This window comes from Fusarium sambucinum, chromosome IV (assembly GCF_050947815.1).
Source record: "Fusarium sambucinum isolate potato_lamoka chromosome IV, whole genome shotgun sequence".
Taxonomy (NCBI): domain Eukaryota; kingdom Fungi; phylum Ascomycota; class Sordariomycetes; order Hypocreales; family Nectriaceae; genus Fusarium; species Fusarium sambucinum.
Window position 1 is genome coordinate 3,099,161 of NC_139291.1, and position 14,252 is coordinate 3,113,412.

General features: G+C 48.4%; 5 protein-coding genes across 5 annotated transcripts; 3 read left to right on the forward strand and 2 right to left on the reverse strand.

Annotated features, from left to right (window-relative positions):
* Positions 1 to 174: 174 nt before the first annotated feature.
* On the reverse strand, positions 175 to 2,057 carry FSST1_001032 (uncharacterized protein; the record flags this gene model as incomplete). Its single annotated transcript, XM_083224226.1, has 3 exons — positions 175 to 1,660; positions 1,716 to 1,799; positions 1,846 to 2,057. 3 exons carry the CDS (start codon positions 2,055 to 2,057, stop codon positions 175 to 177), a joined length of 1,782 nt encoding a protein of 593 aa, XP_083091214.1.
* A 3,460-nt stretch (positions 2,058 to 5,517) lies between these two features.
* FSST1_001033 (alkene reductase) lies at positions 5,518 to 7,077 on the forward strand (the record flags this gene model as incomplete). Its single annotated transcript, XM_083224238.1, has 6 exons — positions 5,518 to 5,525; positions 5,725 to 6,072; positions 6,121 to 6,331; positions 6,385 to 6,399; positions 6,450 to 6,885; positions 6,944 to 7,077. The coding sequence occupies 6 exons, from the start codon at positions 5,518 to 5,520 to the stop codon at positions 7,075 to 7,077; spliced, it is 1,152 nt and encodes a 383-aa protein (XP_083091215.1).
* A 584-nt stretch (positions 7,078 to 7,661) lies between these two features.
* Positions 7,662 to 9,044, forward strand: FSST1_001034 (uncharacterized protein; the record flags this gene model as incomplete). Its single annotated transcript, XM_083224249.1, has 2 exons — positions 7,662 to 8,494; positions 8,549 to 9,044. The coding sequence occupies 2 exons, from the start codon at positions 7,662 to 7,664 to the stop codon at positions 9,042 to 9,044; spliced, it is 1,329 nt and encodes a 442-aa protein (XP_083091216.1).
* A 908-nt stretch (positions 9,045 to 9,952) lies between these two features.
* FSST1_001035 (uncharacterized protein) lies at positions 9,953 to 10,996 on the forward strand (the record flags this gene model as incomplete). Its single annotated transcript, XM_083224260.1, has 1 exon — positions 9,953 to 10,996. One exon carries the CDS (start codon positions 9,953 to 9,955, stop codon positions 10,994 to 10,996), a length of 1,044 nt encoding a protein of 347 aa, XP_083091217.1.
* An 854-nt stretch (positions 10,997 to 11,850) lies between these two features.
* On the reverse strand, positions 11,851 to 13,236 carry FSST1_001036 (Metallo-dependent phosphatase-like protein; the record flags this gene model as incomplete). Its single annotated transcript, XM_083224271.1, has 7 exons — positions 11,851 to 11,873; positions 11,924 to 11,973; positions 12,031 to 12,103; positions 12,160 to 12,693; positions 12,749 to 12,854; positions 12,910 to 12,951; positions 13,078 to 13,236. 7 exons carry the CDS (start codon positions 13,234 to 13,236, stop codon positions 11,851 to 11,853), a joined length of 987 nt encoding a protein of 328 aa, XP_083091218.1.
* Positions 13,237 to 14,252: the final 1,016 nt, after the last annotated feature.

The following is a 14,252-nucleotide window of genomic DNA, read 5'->3' on the forward strand; positions in this document are numbered from 1 at the left end:
AGTGACAGGACGTGATGACCAATATTCGATACTGTAAACCAATATGCCCATTGCGTTTGTGCTGTTTGTGCCAACAAGGATGCTAAAAACCCAGGACGCCGTAAACAATGCACCAATGCCATGTCCTCCCAGGACGTTGTATTCAAGGTGAAGACTTCGTGGCTGCGTTTATCATCAGAAAGCAGTGAAAGCATTGGAGCCAGATTCCGTTGACCCATCGCCCTCGATCGTCTTTCTCCAGTGTTCGGGTCGGCAAACGCAGACAAGAGGGAATGCCTTGATCTCGCCTTCCGCCGCCGGTGAGCTGTCACGGCGACCCGATGCGTTCGAGACGCCACTATCGCGTTGAGCTTGTCGTCGAGCCTCCCATTCATCTGCCCGCTCATTGAGCATCACACCTGTCGCCCAACCATCATCCCAGATGCCTACAACCTTAAGCATATCACCACGTTCCAAAGAGAATTCATCGCCTGCTCGGGGTTGGTATGCCCAAAGAGCGGCGATTTTGTCACCGGGATGAATATCATCCTGAGAATAATAATCCTTAAAGAAGGGCAACTGTTCCGATTGTTGACTAGCAACGCCCTGTGGTGACGAGAAGCCCCCAGCACTAGATGGAGATTGTGGTACAGAGCTACCAAGGGCCGAGTTACTGGAAAGTGAGCCGGTTCGTCGAGGCCTAGCAGGTGGTGGTCGAAGGATTCCACCTCGTGTTTCGGAGGAAGGTGGGCTGGACGCGAACTCATCTGATGAAGAGTTGTCAACGCCTCTTCGTTGGTAACCCCCTATTGTAGCCATTCCTCCAGCAGCCGAAGAAGTGTCACGGTGATGTGATGGTGAATTGCCAGAATGACCTTCCAGTGCAGACATGCGCGCTATGCGACCACCCGGGAGAACTTCGTATCCCTGAGGAGCTGTTGAGGTTGTCGCTTGAGCCATTGCAGTTGGTCCCTGTCGAGCAGGCGAGGGTTGGTTGAAAATGCTGCCTTTCGGGCTACCCGGTCTCCGTCTCCTCCTGAGGCACAGAAGGAGTGCAAGTCCAAGCAAGCCTACACCTGCGAGAGCCCCAATAACGATACCAGCAATTGCGCCACCGCTTAGCCCGCCGCCTCCGTTCTCGTCGGTTTCCTCATCCGCAGTGCTTGATTCAGTCGCCGAAGCTGTTGGAGATTCTCGAGAGAAGGTGATGGTGGCGGCCAATGTTGGCAGCTGTACATCTTTGCAACGATCCTCAGCGTTTGAATTGTAGCAACAAGTATCGGTCGAGTTAAGGCCACTTGAGCCACAGTAAGAACAAAGTCCAATAGTGCTGTTGCCATAGCCGCAGTTCTCTGACTCATTATCGATGGCTTTGATGCATGTCGAAGAGTCCAATGAGCCTCCAGGAAGGGCACAATTGGTGAAATCTGCCCTGATTAGCTGCAGCAAGCCGTCTGACGGGTTTGAGCAGATGTCGTCGTCTGATGTCAGATAGACCTCGCTTTGGGCGAAGTCGGCACAATCATCAGCGCATAGGGGTCGAGACTGTCGCTCAGAAAGACCACAGGGTTCGATAGAGTTCTGAACAATAGCATTGCACAGTATGCTTGTTGTGAAGCGGGCGTATAAGTCGCTGGTGTTGGTTAAGTCGAGGTCCTTGCAGCCAAACAATGACTGGTATCTAAGAGTTGTAAGCAGTTGGATCGTGGAGAGTACAGATGTGGGTGCTTGCTTACTGCCTTTGCACATAGTCTCTCTCGACAAAGCCGGAAAGCTGACTGTCGAAAGATGCTCTGTCCGAAACATACTGTAGGAATGGGCTATTTGATGTCAGAAACAGCTGTGCTTTGGACCTGCAAAACTCACAAGAAGTTACGGATGTTGTCCCCGGTGGAAATAGAGGCAGATGTGAATGCTGGACACGCCTTGGAGCCCTTTAGAGAGATACAGTTTGAATCTTGAGCTGTTACTAGCATCGGCGACGCAGAGAGCAATGCGAAGGCAGCGATCTTCGAGGCGATGTGTTTGCGCGATTGGCGAGCTCGCCGAGGGCCCGTATTTTGACTAGGCGCAGCCATCTTGATGGTTGAGGCGTTTGTCCTGGTTCGACAAGCTGACGTAGAGATCGGTAATATCTTGAACTTCAATGACGCCTATATCATGGTCGTCGGGATAGGAACTTGAGGTGAGTGTTTGTTTTTCGCAGAGTCGGGTCAACAGAGGCCCTGAGTGGTTGATGCAGGTCGGTGGAGAGATATTAGGCGGTTGATAATCGTAGCCAAAAACTGCTCTCCGGAGCAAACGAGTGTGTGAATGAGTGATTGATCGATTAGTTAAGTTGAAGAAAAGAGTCGAATTGTTGATGCGCAATGGATTTCGTTATACGGTCAAGCGATAGTAGCAGTTGGTCGAAAGATTAAATTACGATTAGTTTCCAGGGAAGGAAAGAGCGAATGTCGTCAAATGGAGATAATTAAGGAAGGTGAGCCTGGTCCACGAAAGTCAAGTCGAGCCGGTTCCTTTGGAGAAAGAAAGCGAACTTGACAGCTCAATCCAACCTTTGGATTGTAGTTCGGGCTCGAGTTGACTTGACTGAGCTGAGCGTGTGTCCGATGGAGGAGGATCCAAGCGATGAGACGCACACACTGGCTGGGTACGAATGAGGAAGGAGGAAGAGGGGGGAAAGAGGAAGAAAAGAGAAACTCGATGTCAAGCGAGAAAATCCTAGTGAAGTCAGACCCAGCAGCTGTGGACGCGACGCTCGGGCTTGTGGTGAAGAGAGTTGACCTGGGATGGTGAGGGCCCTGGTCGAAATAGTAGGGGGTGCTAGGGCGGTATAAACTACCTGGGGTTTTGTCGGGAACGAACGATATCACGGGCGCGCTCAGTGAGGCAGAAAGAAGAGACAAGAGGAGAGAGACTATGAAGGAGCCGAGCATAAAACAGCGAAAATAGTGCTGGCGCTTGGTGTTTGATCCATGCTTTTACCCAAACAACTAACTGGAGGGAAATGGCGATAGCCAGGGTGAGTCGGGTCGTGCTAATCCCAAAAAGGGTTAGATCAGGTCCGGTAGGCGACAACGGGTCAGTCTTGTATGTACCTTGCCCATATAATTAGCATTACAATGATACATTTCCCGCTCAGCTGGATCTAGACGTGTTTAATCTTGCGGAACAGGGATCGAACGGAAGCCGAACAGGGTCCAAGTAGCGTCATTAGACCTGTCCACCACTTAAATAACGCCTTGCATAACCTCCACTGAACCTCTACGGGCCGCAGGACCAAGGACCAGTGGTTAAGATCGCTAGAAGACCCTCAACAACACCACAAGTTTGAGTCTTCATCTCATCTGAGCTCTTTGAGCTTTGACAATCGCATTCTTCTTGGATCTCATATGGTTACTCGGGAAAATGCTTACACAAACAAGCTGTGCGATGTAATCTGCAAGGAGTAGTCGCATTTTGAGATAAATGCGATAATATCTTGTCTGCGGGTCATCGTCACCCGCTTTCCCCCTCGCAGCAAGAGGTACTAGTAGTAGATCGTGACCCATTTGTTGTCTTGATTCAGAGTCAAGTTCGACTTATTCCTAATTGCGATGGACTCCACGTGTACTAACTAACTGACCCAAATCAAAGACTCATGAAACTTGCAGCCCAATAAGATCCCATCCACATTTATTTTCACATGTCCAATCAACAAAGACAGATACATCTCCTTGCATAGATAACATGAATCCAGATAAACTCTCTCTATAGCGAGATCAGATCTTCGATCCGATTTGGCGAGGTATTCATGTTCTTTGATGGTGTCGGGTTGAGTGTTTTCATCGCACACATGATGTACAGGATATGCAAGAGTCAAGGTAGTAAAGAAAACTTGGCGATGAAAGCTGCCATACACAAAATGGGAAAACACTTGGCCGAAAGAGAGAATGAAACACTTCGGCTGCAACCCTCTCACCGTTTGAACGTGGCAGCAGCCACGAAAATCTCGGCCGACTGTTATTGTTGTGACCGACTTGATAAGTGGCTGAGTCTCTGAGACAACCCCAGTTCAATCTTATTATTATTACTTTTTATCAGCTTTTGAGTTTAGTATTCACCTTCATATTTGCAGTATATCATGCGAATGTTTTTCCTTTCTTTCCCAATTGTATCTCCAATCCTTAAGCTCGCGCGACAACACAGTTTCAAGACTGCATCGCCGCGCAGCGTAACATTGTTAAACTTAGCCTGTTCATCCTGTCAAGCTTCTTGTGCCTCTTGCGTGCTCTAGCGAGAGGGACCTTTTGATAGCGTGATATGTTGCGTACGGTAGTAATTATGATTTTATGATGGCAATGCGCATCGATGCACAAACGGGCTGCTGTCATGCACTCTGAAACGCATGATATAATGCAGTTGGGATGAAGACCAAAATATCACAAACACCTCCACTGTAGACTATTCGTCTGAGCTTATTACCCCATGAACTCCAGGATCGCTTGGAAACCCTCTGGAACTGTCCAAGCCGTCACTTGAACAGTGTCAATCATAACTACCAGAGCTTGTACTCTGTACTCTGCACAATACAGCAAGAGTCAAGCCCGGGTCCCTGCAGGCGTACATAGGTAATTTCCCACCCTTGTGAAATCCCCTGCTCGTTCCGGAAGCGTGTTTCACTGGCTTTGTCATGCCATGATACTACCCTGCCATCCGTCGTTCTTCTAACGGAGCTCGTTGAAGCGATGTGCGCTGTCCCGTGTGCTAGTTAGCCATTAGCTGTTACTACCGAGCAAGCGAAGTTGTCTTGTCGATCAGCAGAGTCTGGCCTGTCTGGATCGTAGGTTAGGTAATGGAAGAGGCATTACTGATGGCTGAGCGGTATTTTCATCTCGGTCGAGAACAAGGCATCAATGAGGCATCATAGTTCGTCCGTACGATGCTGAGCGCCGAGACTTTACCTTGTTAGCAAGTATGCAGCGTAGGCACTGAGTATTGACATACCAAACAACCGCTGGTATTATATATAGCAGCACTCATTAGTTGAGAAGTGAGTGCAGAAGACGACCATTGGCTGTTGTCGAATTCTTGTTCTGGCGGTGGACTTGAGATGAGTCACCCTAGAGCACCGCATATTCGAGTTCGTTACGAAACAATACGAGCCTGTTGTTTTAAGTAGTACTCAAGACTAGTCTCTTTCTTTTTCTCGGATTATTTAGAATAAAAATATCGTGTCACCAAAGGCCAGGCAATGCATTTTGCTATACCCTGTTTCAGTTCGTGGCATTGTGAGATATCCGGCATTCGAAAAGAGGAGTTGATAATAACTGTAGTTAGTTGTCTGCCTTAGTAGTTACATGACTGACCGCTAGGAAAGCTTCAGTATACAAGACTAAATAAACTTAGAGTATGGTCTATTTTAGTAGTTACCTGACAGCATAACTTGATCTAGGTACTACATGATCTCGTTGCTCATGCTTCTAGCAGCCGACTTTCTAATATCCTATAGAATATGTATTTTTGCCTCTACAATCGTCCCCAGCATGCGATAAGATGTGCACGTATGCTACTCGATAAGTCCAGCTCGGCCTCAGAGTATCAGAAGAGTTGAACTGCCGGATTAGCAACGATTTGGTTGAGCCGAGGCAATTGTGGAATAGTCTGTAACGTTATCCGGCTCCAATCTTCTTCCAGCCATGGGAAATCCACAGTAAATCCCTCCGCGATCTATCGCTCACTAGATACTACCTACCTACTCAGTTTCGCCAAATCAACAAAAATGATAGTCGAAGAAACCGCCAAACTCTTTACTCCTACCAAAGTCGGCAGTGCTGAGCTCAAGCACCGAGTGGTGCTTGCTCCCCTGACACGGCTTCGGGCAGACAAGACAACCGCGGTCCCAGCGGATTATGCTGCGGAATACTATGCCCAACGCTCCTCAGACGGCGGCCTGCTCGTTTCCGAGGGCACTTTCATCGCTGAAGAGGCTGGAGGTATGTCTGGAGTACCAGGAATCTATTCGCGGGAACAGATTGCGGCATGGAAGGCTATCACGGATGCTGTTCACGCCAAAGGAGGCTACATACTCTGTCAGCTCTGGGCCTTGGGGTAAATTCCAAGATCGCATATGTGAAGCAAAACACTGACAGTGGATAGTCGAGTTGCCAACCCTAGTACTGTTCCTCACGTCTGGAGTGCTGGTTCAAAGCCCTTCGTCAAGGGCACTGGGCCTACAGAGCTTCCTCCCAAGCTCACGACCATGACTGAAGCTGATATTGGCCGATTTGTGGGACATTACCGACAGGCCGCACTGAATGCCGTCGGAGCTGGCTTCGACGGCGTTGAACTTCACGGAGCCAATGGATACGTAAGTTTTGGTATGGTGCGCTCCAGTATTCAGCTGACTGACATTGTCTGTAGCTTATTGATCAATTTGTGAGTGCATTCAATGTTCTTTGATTGAGCAGCGACTAAAACCACAGTAGCTCCAAACCAACAGTAATGACCGAACAGACTCGTATGGCGGTAGTCTTGAGAGTCGTTTCCGCTTCCCATTGAGAGTCCTCAACGCTGTCTGTGATGCCATTGGCCCTGAGCATGTGGGCATTCGCATGTCACCTTTCTCCCGCTTCCAGGGCATGCGGGAGGCTGATCCTTTATCCGTTTTCGTACCTTGGGCCAAGGCCATTGTCAAGGCACAACCGTCTCTTGCGTTTATTCACGCTGTTGAGCCACGAATCGAAGGAGGAAGTGACTCGCCTGACAGCACCCCCAAGACAAACGATACTCTCGCTCCCATTCGAGGGGTTGTTAGCAACTCGGATGCCAAGTTCATTGTTGCAGGAGGGTTCAGCCCAGAAACTGCTGTAAAGCATGCAAGCGAGACAAATGACCTTGTAGGATTCGGCCGTTACTTTATTCGTGAGTCATCTCGTGAAAGCCATAGTTGCTATGGACGTGCACTAAAGTCCATGTCCAGCAAACCCTGATTTACCAGCGCGAATCCAGAATGGCTGGCCGCTGACCAAATATGACCGCTCGCTGTTTTACACATCTGACAGAAAGGGATACACGGATTACCCAGCATACAACCCTGATGCACCTAGACTTTGACAAACGAGAAGCTAGACGACAAACAATATTGCTAGAACCTTGAGGCAGGAAATACACGTGGTTAATGTACGGAAAAGAACCTTAAAAGTCGATGCAGGTATAAGAGACGTAGTGCGTGTTTCTGCTGTCTGAACCATTTGATGGGGGAGCTTCTCAAAGTCTAATCAATGCAGTGAGGGCGGTTTATCACGAAACATAGGGCTCCAAGAGCAACCTTATTCTCACACAATACAAAAGCAAGCTGTATGAACCATACTCTTAGTCTTAAATCATTTGTTTTTGTACTCTAACTACTTAGGTTAAGTTTTCATTGCATACTAAAGCTTGGGTTAGCTTTTCTATTGCCCACCATGATACCCTCATGTAACTGAAAGTTTGCCAGCTGCCTAAAGTTACTACCAAAACCCTCACATTAACTCATACCTAATTCAACAAGGTTCAATAGACAGGTTTTGAAGACAATAAAAGCAATTCTGCAACCCACGATGCTCTCAGTTTCTTTCCCACTTTCCTTTCGTCATTCACCTCGACGATAATCACCAATCAACAGATCTTCATTCCAACAGTTACCCATAAGAGACGCGATGTTTCGAATTCCGGATTCAATAGCACACCTCTATATAGGAGTTCAAGGCTTCTTGAATAGGTACCAGAGATCCTGGCAAGCTGCACAGGCAGCTGCTTGTGCAGCTTGGAATGAAATCCTAGAAGCTCCAACTATGACACTGTCAGCACAGACACCGAGAATCGAAATCGGCCAACGATTGCCAGCGATTGAGCGCGCTCAATGTGCGCTGGATGCGCCTCAAAGCGATTCGCGACTGGTATTTTGGACTGATGCATCTGTGAAACGAGCTTCCACAGGATGGGCAGCTGTGCTTCAGGAGGGCTACACCTGGGTGCGCATCATGGCAAGAGGGCCGGGCAGAACATCTAGCAATATCGCAGAGCTTCAGGCCATCGGCCTTGCCCTTGACTACGTGATGCAACTCGTTGAAAGGAAGACGGAGAACGACAAGAAGGGGCAACTGCAAATTCTTGAAGTGTACACCGACTCGAAAGCCGCGCTGAGCCTTTTGAGAAACGCACTATCAGAGTTGCTACCTTTGGACATCATCGACGACATCGACGACACCAAATGCCAACAGTGCAACAAGAAGAAGAGAGCATGGTTATTGACCCAGATGATAGCGCGAGAGGTGGGCCGCAAGGCCACAAAGCTTCAAGAAGCTGGCGTGCATATCAAACTGAACTGGGTGCCTCGGGATACAGTTATTGGTAACAAACTTGCTGATAGGGGCGCTGCACTTGCGAGAATGGGAGTTGGATGTGATTATACGCTCAACAATGCCCTCATCGAGTTCCTTCCAGCCGATCCCGTTGGAGAAAGAGACGAGGACAAGACGAGTGTGTGCTTGTAAGTCATATCCCTTCTTTGTATCGGTACTCTTTGAAGACTGAACTTTAGCAGAAACCATGTTTATAGGACCGTGCCGCAGATACGTATGGCGGAAGAAATCGAGTCGACATTGAAAGAAAGAGCGGCAAAAGTAGAAGAGATACTCGCAGCGACGACCCGAAATGTTGCAGAAGAACCGGCAACTGAAGCTACTTGGCAAAGAATAGCAGAACCAGAACCAGAACCAGAACCAGAACCAGAACCAGAACCAGAACCAGAACCAGAACCAGAACAAGAGACAGAACAAGAGACGGAACAAGAGACAGACGAGGCGAGTTGGCAAGACAGCGACTTCCAAACGTATGCCAATTTATGGACTGGAGCGGCAGACAAGACTGTTGGAGTCACAGGCGAAGAAACAGTTGAAGTTACTGGACAAAGACCTGAAGTTGGGAATAATTGGCACAACAACGACGCCATGCCTATAGATCCGCAGCTGTACCTTCCATTTCCCGATGAGATGACTGGTGTGACGACCAGCAAAGTGGCAGTAGAAGAGGCAACTTAAACAGGTAGATACTGGAAAATGGACAATACCAGCACCAAGGACAGAAGGGCTTGCAGTTTATTGAAACAACACCTTACGGATGGAACCGCAATTGCTACCTATTCCAGGACCTGAAGCTTAATGCCTCATAGGGCTGAATCAGGGACGGAAATAGGGAGGAATATGCCATCGCCTCAGTGTAACATTCTTGCCGATGGCCAGGAACAACCTAAGTTAGTAGATGATTCGTGAAATAACGATAGAGTTTTTTTTAATGGTTTTATCATTTACCAGCGAACCACAATGAAAGACAAGCGGATACGATCACCATCCATGATGTTAGGCTATTACTTTCCTCGCGGTATCAAAGTCACGCGAACCATCGGACAAGTTTTATATTCCAGTCCGATATGAGTCTAGAACTCACTGGCTTACTTCTGTTAATTTGATGAGAAATTGTCCGACAAGCTAAAGATTGGTTAGTTCGAGTCAAAATCACAAATTATCTTCAAACATCAAGGCCGACCGCTCTAGTCCTCTCTAGCTCACCAATCACGCTGGTCTCGCTCCTTTCGCGCTCAAGGAAACCTCCGACACGCCGACTTCAACATTACCCAAATAGGAAACGAGCCAAGGGCGATCTGCCGGCGGTTTCGCGACGCCGATGACCGATACTGATCTGATACCGATACAGGTCATAGATGCAGAAAGATGAATGTTTCAGTTATTGGTTGAGGAATAGGAGATTCAAGTCTATGAGCTACATGCCTTGTACGCTTATATAGAGCAAGAATATCCTGACCATCATACCATTCTCTATTCACCAATAAAACAAGTTGCAATCTACAACTTGATTACCTACATTGGATTTATTCGATATCACTGTACATGACTGTACAAGGCGAGACTGCCTGCATCACTTGTTCAAAATGTCATCACAAAGTCCAAACAGCATGCCTCCTCAAGGCCCTCCCTATCTCCCTCGCACAGCTGGCCTCGGTGGTCGTCCAACACCCTCCGTCGATGATCCCATCTGCGGCGTCATATTGGCCTTCTTCGTCACAGGTGCTGTTCTCAACATGACCATTCTGCAACTCAACCGTCGGCGTTCCCACAAATTCATCCTCTCAGGCCTTCTCTTCGGCTTCTGCATGGCCCGTATCACCGCAAACGTCCTGCGTATCGCATGGGCTTCGAACCCTACCAACTCGAGTCTCGCCATCGCCGCCAATGTCTTTACAAACGCTGGTGTTGTTCTCCTTTTCGTCGTTAACCTCATCTTCGCCCAGCGCATTCTGAGAGCTTATCATCCACACGTTGGATGGAGCAAGCCTGCTTCCTTGGTCTTCAAGTTCCTTTACTTTTCCATCGCTGCTAGTCTTATCATGCTCATCACCGCTGTCGTATACAATTTCTTTACTCTCAACCCGCATACTAAGCAGCAGCTTCGCGATATTCAGCTTACTGGTAGTACGTTTCTCGCCATCCTCGCATTTCTCCCTCTACCCATCGTTGGACTCTGCTTCGTTCTTCCTCGAAAGACAGCCATGGACAAGTTCGGCCAGGGCCGCATGCGCACCAAGATCCAACTTCTCGTCTTTACTACTGTTCTTCTTACCCTGGGTGCCGCATTTCGGACTGGAGTATCCTACAAGGTCCGCCCCGCCAACGACCCAGCGTGGTATCACAGCAAGGCATGCTATTACTGCTTCAACTATGTCATTGAGATCATTGTCGTCTTCTCGTACGCTCTCTCTCGCTTCGACCGTCGCTTCCATATTCCTGACGGCAGCCATGCCCCTGGCGATTACTCTACCAACAAGAAACCCCCCCAAGACCCCATGTATCGTGTCAACACCGAAGAAGAAGTCTTTGGCAATGACGAGCGACCACGGACGGCAGAACAGAACCAGAAAATGCAGAGGCAATGGGAGGCAAACCTTGAGGCAGAGCGCGAAAAGGAGGCCGTTTGAAGTCAATCCTTATTAAGACAACGTTACACGAATGTCTTATTTGTGATACTTAACAAGATTGCAGAGGTACATGTGGCCGGAATCTTGTACTACTGTCTTTAGGAAGGCCATGGCTAATGGGCAGCAAGAAAGATGGCTTCTAAACTCTATGGTAAAAAATAAACAGCATAAAGAGCCTGATCTAAATAGCATAAGCTGTCCTAACGATTTCGTCTCTCGTGTTCAACGGCCAAATCTGGTACCCTGAGGCATGGTTATCGGGTTACGCCGAGCGAACAAGCTGTAACTGGATTAATGAGTTGGCGACACCAATATGTTAATCAGAGCAGTTTCAGAATTGCTAATATAGTGAAATGATTACCATTTGCGATAACTGCTTGCCTCGATGCTTCGATACCTTGGGTTTGAGTTCTGTTATATCTTTGCTATCATTCCTCTTTAGTAGCTCGGCTCTTTCCAATGCTTCATTCCCAACTTTGACAGACATCACGGTGAGAAGCTTAAGACAAAAATTGATCATGCATGCGTGTTTCTTTCTCTTACAGCGCGGAACTCAAATATGCGTATCTAAGCAATCCTGAGACGGAGCGCCGCAACGTAGTCTACCAAACCCTTCCCAGCAAAGGTATAGGCGTCCCAATGCTATCGTGCCTTTGCCGCAATATTTGGGAACTCGCCATGAGCAATATCCGTACAATTCATGCGCCAGAGTTTTGGTTCGTTTGGAAAGTTCGTCGTGTGGAATCGTACAAGGCCGAGCTGCAACGTCTTTGAGGCTGGCGCAGTTGCCCCAAATATGACAGTTCGACATTAGCTGGCTCGAGCTTGGTAAGACATGGGTATACGTGACGAGATTAGAGGAAGTAATCGGGAGTCCCTTTCATGACCGTTAGCCAAATCCAATTGGGTTTATGTGTTGGAACTTACGCCTTGAGACCATAGGCTCGCCGGCTCTAGGACAAGGGTCAAATTGCAGGCTGTTCTTGGTCAGTTCATCGTGCGATTTATGAAGTAGGCTACCGGCTCAAACATACAAGGTGTACTTCAAGTGCTCGTCAATTTCCATGATGGCGGCTTGATTACCACATCGATAGCAGTAGTTGGGTGCTGTCATCATGTTAATTTTGCAAAGGCCTTGGCGCATCTGGGCATTCGAGACAAACCTGAGAAAATGGTAACCACATTACGGTCTTGGGACCAGTTGTAACCCTCCATAACCAGCTGATGAGCTCGTGCGATCAAGGTCAAGCCGTTGTTGTGATTGAAGGCTTCTGAGATATCCTGGCCGAATGTATACCCCGCACCTCGAGGAGAAATTCCCCAGCCGCATCGGTCGTCGGGGTCTGACCAGAGAAGGTCACACATGGGACCCTCGTGTGGGACTTCCTGGATACGATCCAAAGCTCGGATGTTATCAAGTGTGTCGATACTAGGAGAAAGACCACCGTGAAGACAGAAGATCTGGTTGTCGATCAGGGCAGTGAGGGGAAGGTAGTCAAAGAGGTCGGTGAAATACTTCCAGACATTAGCGTTTCCGTATTTGCGAAGACACTCGTCGTAGAAACCGTAGACCTGAGTGATCTGACGGGACTCGTGATTTCCTCGGAGGATGGTGATTCGCTGAGGGTATCGGATCTTGAGGGCGACGAGAAGGGTGACGGTCTCGACGGAGTAGTAACCTCGATCAACATAGTCACCTATTCGGAGTAAGTATTGACAACGTAAGATTTTAGAATGATGATTGAAGCGTACCCATGAATAGGTAGTTAGTGTCGGGATTGGGCCCACCGATCTTGAAGAGCTCCATCAAGTCGTGGAACTGGCCGTGAATATCACCACAGACGGTAACAGGGCATTTCTGGAGACCTTTTAGTTCAAGTATCTTGATCAACTGGCGCATGACGATGACATACCACTGGCTGTACGTTCGACTCTTCCTGTAAAACTTCTCGGGCCTGTGTATTGCACGTTAGCATTCGGCCGGCTCACGCGAGAAGCGCCAAAGCTTGTTGAGTGCCGCACGCTCGACGTTATTCGCTACAACAGCTCCATCGCCCCCGTGTAATTGACATCCAGCTCACCTTATCGCACAGCCTCTGAACGTCAGCCTCGGCCAGCTGCTTGCAAGACATCAAGCTCTCAATCCAGCCGTCAAGAGTGGGGATCGTAGTGGGCTCGAAGTTAAGCACAGGTGAAGCTTCAGCGGGTGCTCGCCCAACATCCTCCATATTGGTGTCCATGGCTCAGAGGTATAGAATCGAGTATCGAGATGTGTTGATTGTGGAAGTTGAGGTTGAAATGACGTTGACGTTGGATGCGGTCACGCCTGAATCGCGAGCGGTGGGGCACGAGGCACAAAGGCGGCGGTCGTCAGGGGAGGAGAAAAGGGAAACAAGGGAGATGAGATAATCAATAGCAGCTACCGACACCAGCAGCAGCAGCTTCTGTCGCTAAAACCGTTCTATCGCGGGTAGGAAAAGGAGGCGTAAATAGAAGCCCAGGTTGGGAGAGGGCGGGCGAAGCTTGTTGATGAAGAATTTTTGGTGGGCGTTGTTAGGTGATAGTTAAATGATGATGGGGAGCGAAAGGAGGAGGGAGGGATCCATGGATGATGTTGGTGGTTGCCAGTCTAGCCTAGCACGCCGGGCTAGCTACTACATACCTCTGGGCTTAACTGGGGGCGCCAGCACAGCGCCATTCATGATGAACTGCCCCGGTCCGGGCGGGCTCTTCCAACTGGATGCCTGGTTGGCCTCAGAATTGGAGCCTCGTGTGGCGCATTTTTACTGTTTATGCCGTGCCCGACCATAGCTCCCAGTACCTACTAGATAATATATTTGCTTGGAGATCAAAGACGATTTTACTTTTTGAAACTGATCCAACGGTTATCAGGGTGGAATTTAATTACACAAAGATGGCATCGATTAACAACACTTTCATAGAAGTACCTATGCACCACTTAACACCACCTATCCATTTCGTCATTGTTCAATGAGGTCCTTAGTTGCATCACAGAGAGCTTACCGCAAATGGATGTGGCTTAAATGCCAATACTTTGAACATCAAGGACCATATTTCATTAAACCAGCTTCTCAATAATAATAATATCATGAGTCATTTACTACGATGGTTCTCCAATTCCAGCCTGGGTATTGCCATACGAGTGATCCCACAATCAACCGATGCTGACATGGTAACCAAAATGATCCCAACATCATCACCACCAACTCATTGCCTCAACGCCCGTAAAGATGTC